This window comes from Amphimedon queenslandica, unplaced genomic scaffold, assembly GCF_000090795.2.
Source record: "Amphimedon queenslandica unplaced genomic scaffold, v1.1 AMPQUscaffold_13485, whole genome shotgun sequence".
Lineage (NCBI taxonomy): Eukaryota > Metazoa > Porifera > Demospongiae > Haplosclerida > Niphatidae > Amphimedon > Amphimedon queenslandica.
Genome location: NW_003546279.1, coordinates 126,819 through 142,927, shown reverse-complemented (window position 1 = coordinate 142,927; position 16,109 = coordinate 126,819). Strand labels below are relative to the sequence as shown.

The 16,109-nt window shown below is 35.2% G+C and overlaps 3 protein-coding genes and 2 long non-coding RNA genes across 5 annotated transcripts in view; 2 read left to right on the top strand and 3 right to left on the bottom strand.

Moving 5' to 3' along the window:
* Window positions 1–1,593: 1,593 nt before the first annotated feature.
* Window positions 1,594–4,891, top strand: LOC109580583 (uncharacterized). Its single transcript, XM_019993905.1, has 5 exons — window positions 1,594–1,633; window positions 1,710–1,747; window positions 2,447–2,561; window positions 2,664–2,764; window positions 2,902–4,891. The coding sequence occupies exon 5, from the start codon at window positions 3,621–3,623 to the stop codon at window positions 4,650–4,652; it is 1,032 nt and encodes a 343-aa protein (XP_019849464.1). The 5' UTR covers window positions 1,594–1,633; window positions 1,710–1,747; window positions 2,447–2,561; window positions 2,664–2,764; window positions 2,902–3,620; the 3' UTR covers window positions 4,653–4,891.
* A 423-nt stretch (window positions 4,892–5,314) lies between these two features.
* On the bottom strand, window positions 5,315–5,922 carry LOC109580584 (uncharacterized). The gene is made up of 2 exons (XR_002184287.1): window positions 5,780–5,922; window positions 5,315–5,709 (listed from the first exon to the last, which is right to left on the bottom strand). It is a non-coding gene; the product is annotated as an uncharacterized LOC109580584 (long non-coding RNA).
* A 237-nt stretch (window positions 5,923–6,159) lies between these two features.
* Window positions 6,160–16,109, top strand: part of LOC105311909 (poly [ADP-ribose] polymerase 8-like) — a gene marked incomplete at its 3' end in the record, with an annotated part of 22,673 nt that continues 12,723 nt past the window's right edge. Inside the window, exons 1-11 of the mRNA XM_011404130.2 lie at window positions 6,160–6,324; window positions 6,377–6,449; window positions 6,529–6,566; window positions 6,740–6,829; window positions 10,640–10,740; window positions 11,236–11,304; window positions 11,406–11,509; window positions 11,789–12,022; window positions 12,316–12,380; window positions 12,454–12,715; window positions 12,768–12,831. Of these exons, the coding sequence (XP_011402432.2) occupies window positions 6,183–6,324; window positions 6,377–6,449; window positions 6,529–6,566; window positions 6,740–6,829; window positions 10,640–10,740; window positions 11,236–11,304; window positions 11,406–11,509; window positions 11,789–12,022; window positions 12,316–12,380; window positions 12,454–12,715; window positions 12,768–12,831 (1,242 nt within the window). The remainder of the gene's footprint in view (window positions 6,325–6,376; window positions 6,450–6,528; window positions 6,567–6,739; window positions 6,830–10,639; window positions 10,741–11,235; window positions 11,305–11,405; window positions 11,510–11,788; window positions 12,023–12,315; window positions 12,381–12,453; window positions 12,716–12,767; window positions 12,832–16,109) is intronic.
* Window positions 8,890–9,315, bottom strand: LOC109580585 (uncharacterized). The gene is made up of 3 exons (XR_002184288.1): window positions 9,301–9,315; window positions 9,157–9,253; window positions 8,890–9,059 (listed from the first exon to the last, which is right to left on the bottom strand). It is a non-coding gene; the product is annotated as an uncharacterized LOC109580585 (long non-coding RNA).
* LOC105311908 (heat shock 70 kDa protein 12A-like) lies at window positions 12,893–14,636 on the bottom strand. Its single transcript, XM_019993904.1, has 2 exons — window positions 14,389–14,636; window positions 12,893–14,342 (listed from the first exon to the last, which is right to left on the bottom strand). Exons 1-2 carry the CDS (start codon window positions 14,410–14,412, stop codon window positions 13,002–13,004), a joined length of 1,365 nt encoding a protein of 454 aa, XP_019849463.1. The 5' UTR covers window positions 14,413–14,636; the 3' UTR covers window positions 12,893–13,001.

Below are 16,109 nucleotides of genomic sequence, written 5' to 3'. Positions count from 1 at the left end.
CTTTATAACTAACTATGAATATTATTAAATGTAAGATCTCCACCCATAATTCTCAAATTTATGCTAGCATAATTGGGCAAGGCCTATTAGCAACGGTTGCTATGCTTCTGAGATCTAGATCAGAATTTGAATTTGGAATCTAAGAATTTGGGTGGTCTGTGCTACTTCGTCCCTTCCTTTCTCTCTGCTTAAAAATGGCACAGGCTCATTATGTTGCTCCAGGCGAATGCGTATCTACCTCTGCCTTGGGGAATGAAGCGGAATTTCACAACCAGCCCGTGGAAAAACAAATCCTTATTCTAGGAGAGATTGGAGTCGGTAAATCCTACCTGATCAATGCTTTGTTTGGTGCCACCATTGATGTCAAAGCTCAAGAATCCCGAGATGTTGTAGCCCAAAGTCATAAGCCAATTGTGAAGCATACAGCAGAGTTGAAGTACGAATTGCCAGAGGATTGCTTTGCGGCCTGCACCAAGTTCACTATCTACGATACAAGGGGCTTTGCTGACCCAACACATAAGGACAAAGCACTCTTTAAGAATTATACCAAAATGATAGATATTGACAAGTTGGATGCTGTCTACATTTGTCATCGAATCAGTGGAAGGTTCAACGACTCCTCTGTTCGTTTTGCTGAGCTTCTTGCCAAAGACTTTCTTAAAGACAACGAAGTGATTTGGAGCAAATGCATACTTGTGCTGACACAAGCTAATCTTTTTGACCTCGAGAAAGACGACGATGAAGATGAAATTAGTGATGATAACATGCATGCTGCTTTAAGGATGCTGGAGTCAATGAAGCAATGGAGCTTAGCATTTGATGAGGCTCTTGTTCAGCAAGGGGTTTCTAAAAAAATATACTTGCAGATACCAGTTTGCGTTGCAGGATCAAAGCGTAATGTCAAATTACCTGTGACAGATGATTGGATCAAGGAGTTGCATCACGTCACTTTGCAGAAATGCTACAACAAAACTAGAGAAATCAAAGCAATTAATCTTGAAAAAAGGGATTCCATTGGGCGTAGCATTATTGCTGGTGGTGCAATTGGTGCTGGTATAGCTGGAACACTTCTTCCTGTGCTTGGCCTACCTTTTGGACTAACCATTGGAGCACTTATAGGATGGAAGTATGGGGAAAAGAGTGCAGAAGAAAAGGCGACAAAGAAGATTCAAGAGTTAATTGAAAATTGAAATAAGTCTTGTCTGTATAATGACTTTATAATGTTTATAATAGCATAATGCTTTTCAACTTTTATTTAATTTTAATTTCATTGGGTATGAAAATGCCTAGCTCCTGGAAAAGAAAATTGAAATGGGACATTATGCCATTATGCCTTCTCTTACAAAAGGATATCGATGACGCTCAAGATGACGCTACAGCAGTACTGTTGATTTTCCAATGGAACCATAGATAGTGGCAGCTAGTGTTGTCAGTATTCGAGAAAAGACTAGAGAAAGACAAGGAAACATTGCTCTCCTATTGTAAAGCTTTCCACTTTGTATCTGGTAAGATTCACTGTTTTTGTGGCTCTTAAATTCCTGCACGCGTTCTTTCTCACAGTGAAATGTCATTGAAGCAGTATGCTAACTGAATCTTCCTCAATATCTCTGGAGTTTACAAGTGGAGAGAAGAAGTAAGGGAATCAGTAATGATCTGTTGCTTTGGCTTGTATTTTACCTCCCACTCACTCTTTTTATTCTCTTTTAAAGAATGGAATTCACTCTCCTTTATTCAACTGATTATCCAAGTAAGTCTTTATAATGTCATTAGTTTGATTTTGTGTGAACGAGTTACTTTTGGCCTCGCCAGCGATTAGCATGGGCGAGGACTATGTAGTTACATGTAAGTGTGTTGCCTGACATTCATTCATTGTGTCCACCACAATTCTCACTTCAAGGCTCTGTGGTTTTAAAAGGGGCTCTCCTACAGTCACAAAAATTGGTGTCCATTTTGTGATTGGTGCCCTTATGATATGTTGAAAGTTTGAGCTGATTCCAACTTAAATTTTTAAAGTTATGGCCATTATTAAAAATTGGCCAAAATCTGAAAAATACCCTGTAGTTTTGATTACTTATTAACTTAACTTTGTGAAAAGTATTTCCTATCCTATCTAACTTCCTTCTTGTTCTTTTCTTTTTATAATAAAATTATTTTAAGGGCTCAGTTTCCTTTTTATTGTGTACTTATACCCATGGTTTTTTTTAATGGCTCCGAAATCATCCCCCCCCCCCATTTTTATTACATTTTCTGATACATATTGATGTCCTTATGCTGTGTAGAAAGTTTGAAGTGATTCCAACTTAAATTTTTCAAGTTGTGGCCATTTTAAAAATTGGCCAAAAAATCTCCCGTGGTTTTTCCAAAAAATGGCTCCGAACTCACCCCCCCCCCATTTTTATTGTATTTTTTGATAGTGAACATGATAGATTGTTTTTATCATTTCTAGTGGTGAAGAGTTCGCTGAGTGTTGGCTGACAGTGTTGGGTTCTATTGCTAGTGATCCTGACAGTTGTCATAAAGTTGTATTTATTAGAGCTGGACTCCATGGCATGAATTCTCAAGTAATTACTCTATAAATAGTAACAGATATTATGATGTCATACTATGTGTTACTAATTTTAGTTTTATTAAGCTATTGCTGTTACTATTTTATGTTTTTATAGGTTGATGAAAGAATTTTTGATAAATTGTGGTCAGTAGAGCATTGATGCTGTCACTGCTAATAAGGAAGAAAACACTTATAAATATCTTCATGCACAAAAAGGTATTTTGATGGCTAAATTTGTGTGTACTGACACTGAAAGTGCTTTATGGGCACCTGTCCAAATAGATAGTACACTACTTACATAAGCATTGTTTATTATAGATTCCTTCCTTCTCTCTTTCTTTCTCTTCCTCCAGTTGCCTTTTGATGAATATGAGAGCATAATCAACAACACAGTCCTTGAGCTAATACTATACAATGGACACATAGGGACAATACTTAACACACCCATTTATCCAGAGCTATGCTCTTATCTAAGCAGCCCACCCATTAAAGAGAGAAATCAGCTACAAAGTGCCATTGATGTTTTTTTGCTTGCTCATTTAGTTCAGTGTAAAGAAGACGAATTGTTTGAAATTTTGTGTTTTCATTCTCCCAGTGGACATGTTGAGAGAGCTGTCCATCAGTTGGAAGATGAAGGATTCCATGATGATGCTAGTAAACTGCTTGAGATGGTGTCTCAGAGAGGAACAGGGTCTGGTGCATCATTAATGGGTGTTACCAGTGCTTTTAAGTCTTTAAAAGGATGATTTTTCAGTTAAAAAATATTTGTCAACATAAGTATACTTGTTACTAAAAGTAACAGCTCATTTCCGCTCCTTTTTAAAGTAATCTATTTTGAGTTGGTTCCAGGCAAGTATATTTTGCATTTTTGTACTGAGTATTGTAAGCACATATAAGCTTCATTGACGATTAATGATTGTGCAGTTAAATTGTGATGAATACAAACAGCAAAAAATCAAAATAAATTCCAGCTATGGAATAATTATTATTCTGATTTGTGCTGAATCATCATAAATTTTAGGCTGAGCCCCTTTTTAGATCTTTCTAGTTATTAATAATTTTGAAGAGAACAATGGCCCACTTTGCTAACACCTCTGCTAACACTGTTGCAGCTGACGAGTCAAAGGAAGAACTCAATCCTATTTCGTTTTCAACTGTTAATACCGGTAGCATACCTCAGGAGTTTGAAAGCGAGCCCGTAGAAAAACAAATCCTTATTCTAGGAGAGACCGGAGTGGGCAAATCCTACCTGATCAATGCTTTGTTTGGTGCCACCATTGATGTCAAAGCACAAGTGTCCCGAGATGTTATAGCCCAAAGTCACGAGCCAATTGTGAAGCATACAGCTGAGGTGATGTGTCAAATTGAAGAAAAGATAGCTTCCACTAAGTTCATTATCTATGATACAAGGGGCTTTGCTGATCCAACACACAAGGACAAAGCACTCTTTAAGAATTACTCCAAAGTGATAGATATTGATAAGTTAGATGCTGTCTACATTTGCCATCGAATCAGTGGAAGGTTCAACGACTCCTCTGTTCGTTTTGCTGAGCTTCTTGCCAAACACTTTCTTAAAGACAACGAAGTGATTTGGAGCAAATGCATACTTGTGCTGACACAAGCTAATCTTTTTGACCTCGAGAAAGACGACGATGAAGATGAAATTGGTGATAATAACATGCATGCTGCTTTAAGGATGCTGGAGTCAATGAAGCAGTGGAGCTTAGCGTTTGATGAGGCTCTCGTTCAATTGGTTCCTAAAAAGATTTACTTGCAGATACCAGTTTGTGTTGCAGGATCCAAGCGTAATGTCAAATTACCCGTGACAGATGACTGGATTGAGGAGTTGCTTCATGCCACTTTGCAAAAGTGCTACAACAAAGCCAGAGAAATCAAGGCGATCAATCGTAGTAAGAGGGATTCCATTGGACGTAGCATTATTGCTGGGGGTGCAATTGGTGCTGGAGTAGGTGCAACACTTCTTCCTGTGGTTGGCCTACCTTTTGGATTGACCATTGGAGCACTTATAGGATGGAAGTATGGGGAAAAGAGTGCAGAAGAAGAGGCGACAAAGAAGATTCAAGAGTTAATGAATAAAAACTAATATGACTACTCAGTGGACAATAACCTCATAATTATTTTTGTATGTACATGCACTATTAAGATTTCTACATTATATTTTAATAATTATTTATTATGAAACTTATAATCTTGCTAAAATTAAATTAAATAGGTTTTTTGCTGATTATTTTGTTGATAATTTGATCCTTTATCTGTTCGTTCTTTTCATTTTTGTTGTCCATTGTAACTAGTTTTGTCTCTTATGATAAGTTACTTGATTAGTATCTTCACTGTAAAAACAAAAAGTTAAAATAACCCCAGGTTGGTTACTTTCACCACTAAATTTAATAGTTATTGTAACCAATTTTTTGTTATCTTAACTAAGTTATTTTAACATCTTGTAAAGTTGTTTTAACTAATGTAAGTTGTAAAAATAACCAAATCATAAAGATTAATTTAACCTCGGCGGTATGGTTACGCACACTGAGCATGCGCAGAAGAGCAGTGCCTGTGGTCCGGAATCTCCGGATCCCTGGGCAGTTAGTTCATAGATACAGTATACAGGGATTGGAAACACTCGGATAATTAATGGTTGATGCGCGTTACGGGTTAATAATTTTATTCAAAATGGCCTCCCATGTTAAAATTACAAGCCCTGTTTATTTCATATATCTTGACGCTGCAGTATCACTGACACTTGATAACTATTCTATAATGTAAAAACTAATAGTTGGAATCAAATAAAAGTTGCATGCATAGCAAGTTTATCAAAAGTAATCAATAAACGGCAGTATTCTTCACTTGCAGAAACAGCCTTCCAAATATCCACAGGACAAAAATAGTCACTTCATTGTAGCTCATTACATTGGAGAGATTCCTAGGGAACAATACTAATGCCACAGATTTTCGTTATTAGTCATAGTGAAGTTGCCAGAGGGAGAAATTCCGCCGTAGGTCCAACTATTCTTAATGACAGTTGATGTCCTCAATAAAACACGGCTTAAGAGAAAATTAAGATTAAAAACACTCAGTACATTGGATAATAGTCACATCAATCTAGACATCTCATCATAACAGCTGTTGTGTCATCAATGTAGAAGCTAGAGGGAGAAAAGATCTCAAATCATACGAGAATGGATATATTGCAAAGAGTACCAGTTTATAGAATACCTTCGAAAGAGAGCTTTATGCAGCCAAAGTTTTCCTAGAATGGGGACCACTCAAAATCTTAAAAAGTCATTAGACAGATGACTTTCTCGAGACTTTTCTGAAGAATATCCCTGGATATCTATTTTTAACCCGTAACACGCCTAGGTTTTTTTTGACAATTTTTGTTGTCTCATTGAAATGTTAAGAAAAAGATCACGTGATACCAGGCCGTTTCCAATCCCTGTGTATACTGAACTAATGAACTGGGGTGTTGGTCTAGTACTTCTGCCACCAGCCATATTGAATTGAAATCAGAAATTTTTGACCATTAATTATGCCAGTATGCCTTGACCTATTTTGCTCATGCATCAACAGCTAGCCACATTATTAAGTTATCATAACGTTACCACGCCCTTCTATTACAATGGCTACTGAAACTCCCTCAGCAAGTACAGCAGCTATCTCTATCCCTGTGGCGGCTAGCGTAGTCGGATCTAGAGAGAAAAGACTCGAGAACGACAAGGAGACACTGTTTTCGTATTGTAAAGCTTGCCACTTTGTGTCTGGTAAGCTTCGCTGCTTTTTGTCTCAAATATAAACTGCACGATTCTTTCTCAGTGAAAAGTCATGGAAGCAGTACTCAAGCTGAGTCTTCCTCGATATCTCTGGAGTTTACAAGTGGAGAGAAGAAGTAAGGGTTTAGGGTTTACCTTGTATTTTACCTCCCACTCACTCTCTCTCTTGTTATCATTCATTCTCTTCTTTTTAAGAACTGAATTCACTCTCCTTTATTCAACTGATTATCCGAGTAGGTATTTATAGATGTTATTAATTTGATTTTTATGTGAACGAGTCATTGTTATTTTTGTGGGGCATAATATAATCAATGCATGGATAGATAATTAGATATCATACTATTTTTTGAGGACATAAGTCTATAGTTGTATGCATCTATAAAACTCCCTCTCTCTCTCTCTTCAGGTGGTACTGTAGTAACTAATTCGATTGATCCTGGAGCTGTCAAGAGCTACGATCAACCACTCTCAAATATATTTATTGATATTTGTAAAGGTCAGTATCTCACTACAGCTAGTTCACCCTGTCTCCTTTTGCTGTTTACACAGCAGCAATAAACAATGCAATCCGTATAGTTTTTGTGCCTGTTTTGTGCTTCTGTTGACACGGAAACGAATCAAAACGTGATAGAATCTTGATAAAACTCAAAAATGGTGTGAATTTTGCTTTGCTGTCCTTTATGTAGGGTAGTGTATAAAACTATTCTTATCTTGTATCAAAGCCCTTTCATTATTTCAATTGAGAATGTCTTTATTAACTGCATGCTTGTTGCATTATACATAATGTGTGTTTGTGTGTGGATGTTATTCAGTATGAAGAGATGGTGTCATTCTTCCCTTGTCCTTAATGTTAAAGATTACTTTCAACTTTCAACTTCAAATAAATATACATACATTGTTATTGTAGCTATAATCTTCTTATATGGAACCATCTCAAAACAGCATGAATAAGATAACTATTATTCATTGTTGTTATTATAAGTGTAAGTATATCTTACTAATGATATCTATTATTATTAATATTATTAGATATTTATGATATCTACTAAGCATGATCGTCATGCTTAGTGATGCAACATTTCTAAAAATAGTAACAAGTTGTTGATGAATAACTAAAGAAAATTGATGATCAAAACTAATGCCTAAAATAAGCATAAATATGAAAAACAATAAATAACATTAATAAAATATAAACAAACTGAAATAAAGTGTATTAAAAGTGATATATCTAAACAATAATAGCAAATAAATATTAACAAGTGTTGACTCAGAAAATAAAAAAAATGCTGGATTGCGTCAGTGGATTAGGAGGTGATCACCCGGGAATTGAACCCGGATATTCTTTGTGGAAGAAAGATAGCTTAACCATTGGCTTAATGATCGAAGTATCCACATGACATAGCCAGCTACTAATAGTGTTAAATTCTTGCCTTTATACCTTAAACAATGACTGCTACAATAACACATCATAGTAAATAGTAATAATAATACTAATAATGTAAATTGATACTACCATATTGATTGCATTCTATTACAAGTATGAATTTAATTATAAGTGCATAAACTTGAAGTAATCGTTCTATAATTTTCAGTGCCTTGTTTTTTTAAGTTATTGAATGGCATAATAAAATTTTATTTGTTACCAGCTAAAAGATAAAAAAATGCTGGATTGCGTCAGTGGACGAGTGGGTGATCACCCAGGAATTGAACCCGGATATTCTTTGCGACAAAAAGATAGCTTAACCATTGGCTTAATGATCGAAGTATCCACACGACATAGCCAGCACTAGTGATCATCAAATTCTTGCTTTTATAGGCTTAACCAAACACTACTACCGTACATAATGATTTATTGGCGAGGAATTAATATTGGCGATTGGCAGTTCTATGAAGAAAATCTGCCATTTTGTTTGAATCTGAGCATGCACAAAATCGCCAATATAAAATTTGCCAATTAACTTTCCACAGGCAAATTTGCCAAATATTACTCTTGCCAATAAATCAACTTGTACGGTATACATATACATGTATTAATAATAATAGCAATATAAACTTACATAATTAAATTAACTTCATTCTATTACAAGTATGAATTCAATTATAATTGTACACTATTAAATTTATATTTCTCTAATCTCCGGTGCTTTGTAAAGCCCATTAAATGTCATAATAAAATTTTCTTATTAAACAGCTAAAAGATAAAAAAAAGCTGGATTGCGTCAGTGGATAAGAGAATGATAACCCAGGGTTGAACCCGGATATATATTTTTTATGACACCATCGAAGTATCCACAGGACATAGCCAGCAACATCAACTGTCAAATTCTTGCTTTTATAGGCTTAACCAAACACTACTATACATGTACATGTATTGATAATAATACTAGCAATATAGAATTAGATATTTTGATATACAATGTACTATTGCATTATTGACTAAAAGTATGAATTTAATTATAATTGTACTTAATTAATGTAATATTTCTAATTTCCATTGCCTTGTAGAGTTATTGAATTGTATAATAAAATTTTATTTGTTACAAGCTAAAAGATAAAAAATGCTGGATTGCGTCAGTGGACAAGAGAGGTGATCACCCAGGAATTGAACCTGGATAGTCTTTGCCCAAAAAAGATAGCTTACCATTGGCTTAATGATCGAAGTATCCACACGACATAGCCAGCAACTAATGCTATGAAATTGTAGCTATTATACCTGTAGCTGACACCTACTCTAACATGAATTGATATTAATTAGACGTTGATAATGGATTCAGGTACTTCTCAGGGTGACACAGAATCTCTCCCTTTGGCAAAAGATCTTACCTTTTTGCTGTCACTTTTCCTCCATTTCATTAATTAAAATTTATTAGCTACACCCACTCAATCAATATGGAATCGTCTCTTTAATATTCCTAGATCTCTAATTTATAAAGTTGTGAATAACAAGGCTCTCTTTTTAGTTTTTACCTTTTCTTCCTGACTGTATCTTTTCATTTTTTCTACTTTTGTCTTCTTCTGTTTCATGTTCTCCTTTTCTTCCCTCTTTACCTATAAAGGATGCTTTTTCCACTGAGATGTTGCCAGCTATGTCAAGTGGATACTTCGTTCATTAGTCAAGTGGTTAAGACAATAGGCTCATAACCTTTCTCCCTGGGTTCAAATCCCAGATGAACTCCCTCCATCCACTGACGCAATCTGGCATTTTTACTTTTTACTCTAAATGATTACTTCAAATTTACGTTCTAATACATGTACGTTAATTTTGTGTGTATTACATTAAAATTAAGCTATTTGAAAATTTTACCGGTTGTATTTTGTACCATATACTACCATTTGATATCTATTAATGATATTCATGGTGCTTCATAGTACTTAAGGTATGCATGGAATTCATGTCATGTGTTATAATTTGTGTATCAGTTTACACACAGCACAAATGAAGTTAACAGTAATCATTATTATTATTTATTATTATTATTAATATTAGTTTTTCATTCTTGATGTCTTGGTTGGTTGGTGTATTGTGATGTTTATAAGGCACTTTTAGCTGCTCTTTGTTGCCAGCTATGTCAAGTGGGTACATCGTTCATTAGTCAATTGGTAGACAATAGGCCCTTAACTCCTAGTTATCCAGGTTCGATCCCTGGATGAACACCCTCGTCCCACTGACGCTGCCTGGCTTTTTTTACTTTTCAAAGTCACTAACATTTTGTGTTATTAGAATCACTTTTTAAGCTCATAGAGGTTTAGGTGTATAAAATGCTATTCTTTTTAAAAGTACATGTATGCTTGTATTACATTCATATTTGTGTTAATTAAATTCATACATTCTTTGGTTGTTTAATTCAATTAACATTCTTCACTGCTCTTCTCATCAAAAATGAAAAGTAGAGAATTCTTTATTTTTATTACATTTCGTGATACATATGTATGTTTTATTATGTTGTGTAGAAAGTTTGAACTTATTTCAATCAAAATTGGATTTTTACAAATTTTTAAAGTTGTTCAAAATTGGGCAAAAATCCCTGTACTATAGTACAGGGTTGCCAGCCAAATTTTGGCAAAATTGAAAACGAAAGAATTCTTCATTTTTATAATTTTTCTTAATACATATACATGTCCTTATTTTGCGTAGAAAGTTTGAGCTGATTCCGATCAAAATTGGATTTTTTACGAATTTTTAGAAGTTGCTTTAAATCAGGCCAAAGACCCTGTAGAGCTTTTTGCCAGCTTATGAAGCAAACTGTGACCTTATTGTGTGTACAATGTCTGTCTGTCTGTCCTTATCTTCTCTCTCTCTCTTTAGAATGGTGTAAAGATCATGAGATTCCGCTTCCTCCCGAATGTGCTACTACTAATTCATCTCTTCCTCCCTCTACCACTTTTACTCCACAACTATCAACACAAGTAATAATAACAATAATAATCATCATTAATACATGCCTTATATGGTTGTTATTGTTATCACAAGTGCTGTTACTTGATGTTATTGCTATCCAAAAACTTCTCTAGCAGCAAGGAAGGTCATACAGCACAACAGTAGCTTGCTTGGGGGCTGAGCCCTTTTTAATGTTTTATTATCATAATTACCGTATAGTGGGAAATTTTGGAGGGAATTAAATTTGGCGAATTGGCGTTTTGATAGCCATTTGCCAAAATAAAAATCCGCCATTTTGAGCCATTATGCAATGACACGCGGCCACAAATTTGCCTAATTAAAATCCGCCAATCACCAAAAGTTAGCAATTTGCAAAATTTTACTCCCTCCAAAATTTCCTGCTATACGGTATTATTAGTAATGTGGTAGTATTATTAAGTAGGATTCACCCCACTTTAAAATGGCTGCCACAATTTTTGCAGCCTTTTATTATTTATTAATTGTTATTGTTTTTTAATTATCAGATATCTATTGCCAGCTCAATAGCAAGCTCAGAGTTAACTGACTCTAGTGACGTTGATTATTTTGATGATGTAAGTCACTTTTATTAGTAACACAACCAATTCATTACTTACGTAAATGTACATGTGGAATGGCACTTAAGTATAAGTATTAATTAATTTCTCATTTTTAGGGTATGATGGATGATGATGATGAAGAAGATTTTGTAAATCCTCTTATACTAAAAGACATTGAACTAATTAAGGAGCTACACGGTGACAACTGCATCGAACACAAGTCAGTATAAACGTACATACATGTACATATACAGTATTTTATGTAAATTTACATAATTTAATCTACATATTCTATAATTTTTGCTGATAACCTCTATCCGGATATTCACGAAATTAATTTTTGCAAACTTTCGCTATTCTGCCATCTTTTACTGTATTAAGAAATTAATTTCACGAATTTTAAAAAATCTACGAAATTCACGAAATTTGTTATCCTCAAAAAACCCACTATTTATGGTACTTTTCTTTGCCTTCCTCTCCCTCTCTTCCTCCCTCTCAGATTGCATGCTGGAATCAATGAGATGGACATTCTCCTCTACATTGATATGGGATTCCTTGATGGGCACACTGCCTCAGCCTGGGGCGTGGACTCCAGCATACCAATCGTCCTTCATTTTCACTTTCAATCTGCCAGTGAATATTTGGATGGGCCAGAGCCAAAGATTGAAGTGTATCAGAGCTCAATATCGAGCAAAGAGAAGAGAAAGTTTGGATTAGGAACACAAATACAAAAGTAAAGAGATATACATGTGCATGTAAGATTGTCTTCCATTTAGTAGTATGATTTCAAAGATAATTTTTTTGCACAAAATAACTGTTCAACAGTATAGCTAGCTAGCAAAATCATTGTATGCAGAAAGTTTAAGCTCACCATGTCAAAAATGGCTTTGTAAATTTTTATTATATTTTCTTTTTTCCTGATATTATAACTATTAAATAATTACAAGAATGTAACTATAACTACATGTATATATTGACACCATCATCATTACTTTAATAATGACAGATAAATTTCATTGTCTATAGACTTGTTGAGACATTCATTTCCACTAATTGGAAAAGCACTTCAAACTATCACCTGAAACAAGAATGTGAGTTGCGTCCATTTTAATTAAAATCATTAATTGTGAAACATTTTTAAATCATTAATTTTTTCTTTAATAGATGAAAAAGTTTCTTCCACCGATCAATCGAAAGTCACACCTACAAACACGCCCCCTTCAAGCATACCGGATGAATCAAGCAACTCTCATAAACTATTATTAATGGGGTTCTCCCCATCATCAGTGAGACAAGCTCTTGTAATGTGTGGGGAGAAGATAGAGAGAGCCATTCACCTACTGACCACTGGAGAACTGATTGATGAAGAGGAGGAGGGGAAGGGACTGGAGGAAGAAGTGGTCAAGGAAAAGGAAGAGAAGCCAGTGTAAGTATATGGTTATTATTTAATTATGATTTGTGGTTTTTTGTTTTTATAGTTCTTTTAGGAGACAGGATTCACAAGGAGCTAGAGCTACTGTGTCACTCCATCACAGTATTGAGGTATGGCATCTATAAAGTGCCCTGCTATACAATATATAATAGCCTCAGAATAAATTGCCCATTAAAACTTACATGTAATGCATCATATGGAATGAAACTGCACTAGTGTTTGTGTGTGTGCATTATTGAAATACTAATAATTGACATACAGACAAGTATATTAATCAAGACTAGGTAGAAAGAAAATCACAGACGGTTTTAACTTCTTTGCCAGTCACACGATAGCGAGCTTTTGCTTGTATCTCTGTACCACTGAAATCTATTGTGACATCAACTATACGCTGGTCTAAAGGCAAGTTGTCTGGATTAGGAACGTCAATGACAAGTTGACCAATTTCTGTAACAATTAGTTTATTATTCTCATCTCTGATATACCTAACCCCAAGTTGAGGTGTTGAATAAATCTTGATACTCGCTGTAGTATTATCTTGACATCTTGGAGTGAAGTATGTAGTGATAACCTCATTAGCTTTAGCTAATTCTCCTTCCTCAAGAAATATGTTGAAAATGTAATTGCAATAGTATCCTTTATAGTCTTCAATGTAACACTTATAAGCTTCATTGTGCTTTTCAGGATCAAATGGAAATGACAGTCCTATCCCATAAGTAGCATCGGCTCGTCTTGCTTTGAATTTCTCAGGATTCTTACGCCACATAGCAGCTCCAGTAGCAACAGCTAAATGAGGAGAAGGAGGTACTAACACAGAGCATGTGCCTTTATGACCTTTAGACTGATAGTACCTTTTTATAGCAGGACTGACCTTTTCATGAACATACTTGCATCCTCCAAAAGCACCAACCAAGTAAAATGTGTTGGGGCAGTTGTCAATTTTACTAATAGCTGCCAGTGTGCAATCAATAATACCTTGGATAGCAGGACCAAACAGCTTAGACTCTGTGACACTTTTATTTATACGAAGTGTGTCATTTTCGTCTGGATCATAGTCTGTACCACTCATTTTTTCTGCTCCTTCGATAAGAGCTTCCTCATAAAACCGTACAAAGTTTCTTGGAAGTTCTACTGCAATCTCTTCCAATTTTCCTTGGCCAAAAAGCACCTTTTGTTTTTCAAATTCAGTGTATACAATTTTATTTAGTGTAGCTTGATTTTTGGTGTGATCTCCTGAAGCAATGAATTTTTCGAAGCCGGGATCATTAACAAGTTCTTGAAGCAATTTAGAAAACCCTTCATTGACCTGTGTACCACCCCATGCATTGCCAGTAGGTACATTCTGGACTACAATACCTCCATCTACTTCAACGTGAGCAGTGATATCTATTGTACCTCCTCCAGCATCAATCACCATATACTCTGTAGGATGACTGATAGCTGCTGCTGATGGCTGACCTTTGATCTGCTCTGCTACTGTTTCCTGGCTATAAAGAGCTGCTGCCTCAGGCTCTAATGCTAGTGATAGCTTGTCAGGATTAACTTCATCTGGTACTGGTAAAGGACTGCTTGATATAGGAGTGAACTCACTGATCCTTTTAGACTCTGTTAGGAGACCAGCCTATAAAAATAATAATAATGTAAAAATTCGAATTTTCATTACTGACCATATAAGCAGCTTCTCTCATCATTCTTTTTCCTCGTGCATCCCATATAGCAGGTACAGTAATGACCCAATCAAAATCTGCTGTCTTCAATGGCCTGACACCACGGGAATGATGGTCTATCAACTGGTCCTTCAAGTACTGCAGTATGAAGGCAATGACTTCAATCAGATAAAACTTCTCACCAGAAAATGACCCAATTAGTGTCTGTCTGTCAACTGTATTCTATAAGGCAATATTCCATATCATGCATGTATCAATTGCAACTCACTTTTTCTCTTTTTAGTAACATTTTTATTCTTTCAAAATAGATATTCTCTTGATCATAGTTCCCAGATTTCCTTGCTGTTGTAAACTGAGATCTAGCTGTATTCCCAAAAGCTACCACTGATATTGCTTTTCCTTCTCTCTTGAACAGGACAGCATTGGTATCCCTTGCAGCTTTCTCTTGAGCATCAAGAATGAGAGTATTGACCTTCTCATCACCTTTGGTAGTGTAGGCTAGTGAAACTGATGTAGTACCAAAGTCAATAGCAGCAATGTTTCCTTCAGTAATTCGATAATTAGCATCAGCACGAGGAACCTTTCTAGCTCTATGAAGTGGAGGCTTGTAGTCTTGTGGACGCAGCTGCTTTTGAACTAATGGAAAGATTTGAGAACCAAAAGCAAGGACTTCATCAGCAGCTAATGCCATTTTAGATTTAACTCCACTCTTGACAGTCTCTGTATGCGTAGATATAATAGTTTGTTAACAATGACCCTTTGTCCTTTGAATAGTTATGATTAGTTTACATATAGTGCAATTCCTGGAATACAGTTCTTGGGATTGTATGGTTTGTATAGTGCAGTTCCTGGAATTGTGGAACATTATTTAATTAGTTCTATACCACAGCAGTTCTTGGAATTGTTATCATTACAAAGGTTATGCATGTAACATATGACTAGTATAGGCATCAATATATTTTCATTTATCCTTTTGAAAATTATTTAATGTCTATGTGGTGTACTATTGTAATAACACATCTTCTTTTAATCATTATAGGATGTTAAAATACGGCCAAGTCTTGAAAATGGATTCCTTTGTCAGGTAAAATTAACCGCTAAATACCCTATAATATAGCTTTTATGCTTTTTGCATTATCAATGTTAACTTGTGGTATATATATTCCTTTAGATAATGAAGTACACATTGAACAGGATCCCATCATTGAATGAGTTTTGTGTTATCTGTGATGAGAGACACGTACTGGAGACAGGACTACTAAGAGTAATCATATAATGAATAATGACACACATGCATTATTTATTGAACTGTATTCCATTCTACTATATTTTTTCTTTTTTCTCTTTCCTTTCTTTCTTTATTCTCTATAGCCGTGTGTATGTACAAGAGAGTTGTGTGTCTTTGCTTTCCAAACACTAGGAGTAATGGCTGATGCTGCTGAATCTGTAGCAACTGATGCCAGTGTAAGAACTAACATACAATAACACATTAACTAACACTATTCACCATATGTACATATACACTATGAAAATGAGTTATTCAACATGCAAAAACACTATAATTCTGTGTATCAGATAAGTGTACCTGTACATTTATATTATTACTTTTTTAGGTTGTTGACCTGTTGATTGCAATGTGTAATGCTGCTACCAACAGCAGTAGAGCCTCACTCATTCTCGATCCATTCCCATCTATTGTTGATCCATCCAATCCACACAGA

Excerpts from the sequence above, each read along its gene's own strand:
- LOC109580583 (XM_019993905.1), top strand. The coding sequence starts at position 3,621 with ATGGCCCACTTTGCTAACACCTCTGCTAACACTGTTGCAGCTGACGAG.
- LOC105311908 (XM_019993904.1), bottom strand. The coding sequence starts at position 14,412 with ATGATGAGAGAAGCTGCTTATATG. Across the intron at positions 14,343-14,388 it reads TGAGAGAAGCTGCTTATATG|GCTGGTCTCCTAACAGAGTC; the intron begins GTCAGTAATGAA and ends TTATTTTTATAG.